Genomic DNA, 2,476 nt, shown 5'->3' with positions numbered 1-2,476 from the left:
ACCGATGGACCTCGCAAATGAGATGGGCGGTGCATTTAGACATGCGTCGTTGGTGCAGCACCCGCACATCGCTCCAAAAGCAATCATAAAAATCGGAGTCGTTCTCAAAATGAAGAGGCAAGGGCGACGGGGGTGCAGCAGTTGAAGAGGGCAAACATTGGAGAGCGGGCAGAGAAGGAAGAAGGGTAGTAGAAGGAAGAGGGGCGCAGCAGTTCGGGACTGAGTTGCATTCTTCGAGGTCTTTGCAGACGCATCGACGAACCTGGCTCAGTCCGCAAGGAGCTTTGCTGGCTTCGTTGCGTTGTTGATTATCATGGTGAACGATGAAGATGAAGCAGTGTTGCGCGTTGTCATTTCGTGGGATTCTTTCTTCTTGGCTTGGCCTCCTGCTTGCAGCGAAAAGCAGAACCTGGCCTCCGTCACGCCGACGTCACGCCAGCAAGGATGGAACACCAACAAAAGAGACAGAACAACAACAAGAGGCAATTACACAGAGTGCGTGTAATTGCACGGGCACCTACTGCCAGGACCTCGTCGCCGACGGCAGTTCGACCAACGAGTCACTCATCGTCGCCCTGAGTACCTTAATCTCCCTCGAGCCTCTCCCTTTTCTCTCTCTCCCCCCTCTCCCCAAGGTGTGGCTCTGCCGGCGGCTGCCGTGCTGTTCCTGCTGCTGGCTTGCATCATCCTGCTGCTCCTGTTGGTCCAGTTCAGACGAAGGGACCGCGACGATTGGGAGATCCAGTACGAGGAACTCGAGGTTGGCGACGTGCTCGGCACCGGCGGCTTCGGCGAAGTATACCGGGCGCTGTGGAAGGGTACCGAAGTGGCCGTCAAGGTCATGGCCTCGGAGAAGGCCTCCAAGGACATGGAGCGGAGCTTCAAGGACGAGGTACGTCGCACCGCCACCGACCTCTTCCTCGGCCGCCGCCGGTGATGGGTGAATGCTCACATTATTGGGTGAATGATCAGGTGCGGGTGATGATGGCGTTGTGGCATCCCAACGTGGTGCTGTTCATGGCCGCATGCATCAAGCCTCCGAAGATGTGTATCGTGATGGAGTTCATGGCCCTGGGATCCCTCTACGACGTACGCTCCCCGATCGAGCTATGGGATCTAACTGGCTACAGCCACACAACTTCATTGCTCACATTCTTCTCTTTAAACAGCTGCTGCACAACGAGCTTATTCCTGAAATTCCTTTCGCGCTGAAGGTACGGGGGGGAGGTCGCGTGTAGGCGGGCGGTGGGCATTTTCTTATTCGCCGAGCGTAGTTGGCTAATGCGTCGTTGTTCGTCCCAAAGGTCAAGGTGGCCTACCAGGCCTCCAAGGGCATGCACTTTTTGCACTCGTCGGGCATCGTTCATCGTGATCTAAAGTCCCTCAATCTTCTGCTGGATTCCAAGTGGAACGTCAAGGTAAGGCGCAACGCCAACACGCAACGCTCGCGCACAATGCCAACTCTCCACACGGACACGTCTGAAATTTGTTTACAGGTGAGTGACTTTGGTCTGACCAAGTTCAAGGAGGACATGAAGAAGGGCGATGCGAAGAACATGGTGGGCAGCGTGCATTGGACCGCGCCGGAGATCCTCCAGGAGACCCCCGACGTGGATTTCATCCTCGCCGACGTCTACTCCTTCGGCATCATCATGTGGGAGCTCCTCACCCGTGAGCAGCCCTACTTTGGCATGAGGTGCGTACCACCAGCACCAGCACCAGCACCAGCACCAGCACCAGCACCAGCACCAGCACCAGCACCAGCACCAGCACCAGCACCAGCACCAGCACCAGCACCAGCACCAGCACCAGCACCAGCACCAGCACCAGCACCAGCACCAGCACCAGCACCAGCACCAGCACCAGCACCAGCACCAGCACCAGCACCAGCACCAACATCCACACCAGCGCCACCACCGAGAACCCAACCACCCACCACCAGTATCTGTCACTTGGAGTGGTGAGATTGTGGGCTGACCATTATATGACCTTTTCCCCTCACAGCCCTGCAGCGGTGGCTGTGTCGGTGTTGCGGGACGGGCTTCGGCCGCAGTTGCCGGAGGGCGACGATGCGGGTCCGGCCGAGTACACGGACATCATCACCAACTGCTGGCACACGGACCCCAGCGTGCGACCGACGTTCCTCGAGGTGATGACGCGCCTCAGCGGGATGGTGGGCGACGCCACCGGTGGCGCGTCGGCCTCGTTCACCTCGACGTCGTCCAAGGGCGGCAAGAGCATCTACGGCTCGTCGTGGTCCGTTCCGGGCTCCTCGACCAACAGCACCAACTCGCGCGGCAGCAAGAGCTCCCAGTCGAGCAACTCGTCTCAAAGTGGCGTGGAGGGCGCCGCGGCAGCGACCGACATGCGCCCGCCCGAGGGCGACATCACGATCGTCTTCACCGACATCTCGCGCGCCGCATCGCTGTGGGAGTTCAACCCGATCGCCATGCGCGACGCCACAGTGCTCCACAAC

The 2,476-nt window shown here is 59.2% G+C and overlaps 2 protein-coding genes across 2 annotated transcripts in view; both read left to right on the top strand.

Moving 5' to 3' along the window:
* Window positions 1-89, top strand: part of ACA1_250670 (protein kinase domain containing protein) — a gene marked incomplete at both ends in the record, with an annotated part of 4,897 nt that extends 4,808 nt beyond the window's left edge. The window contains one exon of the mRNA XM_004367445.1: window positions 59-89. Coding sequence (XP_004367502.1) covers window positions 59-89 — 31 coding nt within the window. The remainder of the gene's footprint in view (window positions 1-58) is intronic.
* A 355-nt stretch (window positions 90-444) lies between these two features.
* The window catches only part of ACA1_250560 (serine/threonine protein kinase, putative), a gene marked incomplete at both ends in the record, with an annotated part of 3,712 nt that continues 1,680 nt past the window's right edge, over window positions 445-2,476 (top strand). The window contains 9 exon segments of the mRNA XM_004367444.1: window positions 445-495; window positions 528-579; window positions 636-892; window positions 973-1,089; window positions 1,170-1,214; window positions 1,305-1,418; window positions 1,497-1,700; window positions 1,711-1,960; window positions 2,013-2,464. Coding sequence (XP_004367501.1) covers window positions 445-495; window positions 528-579; window positions 636-892; window positions 973-1,089; window positions 1,170-1,214; window positions 1,305-1,418; window positions 1,497-1,700; window positions 1,711-1,960; window positions 2,013-2,464 — 1,542 coding nt within the window.

The sequence above is a fragment of the Acanthamoeba castellanii genome, assembly GCF_000313135.1.
Source record: "Acanthamoeba castellanii str. Neff unplaced genomic scaffold scf7180000084768, whole genome shotgun sequence".
Lineage (NCBI taxonomy): Eukaryota > Discosea > Longamoebia > Acanthamoebidae > Acanthamoeba > Acanthamoeba castellanii.
Note: the sequence above shows the minus strand (reverse complement) of the source record. Positions and strands in the feature narration are given on the sequence as shown.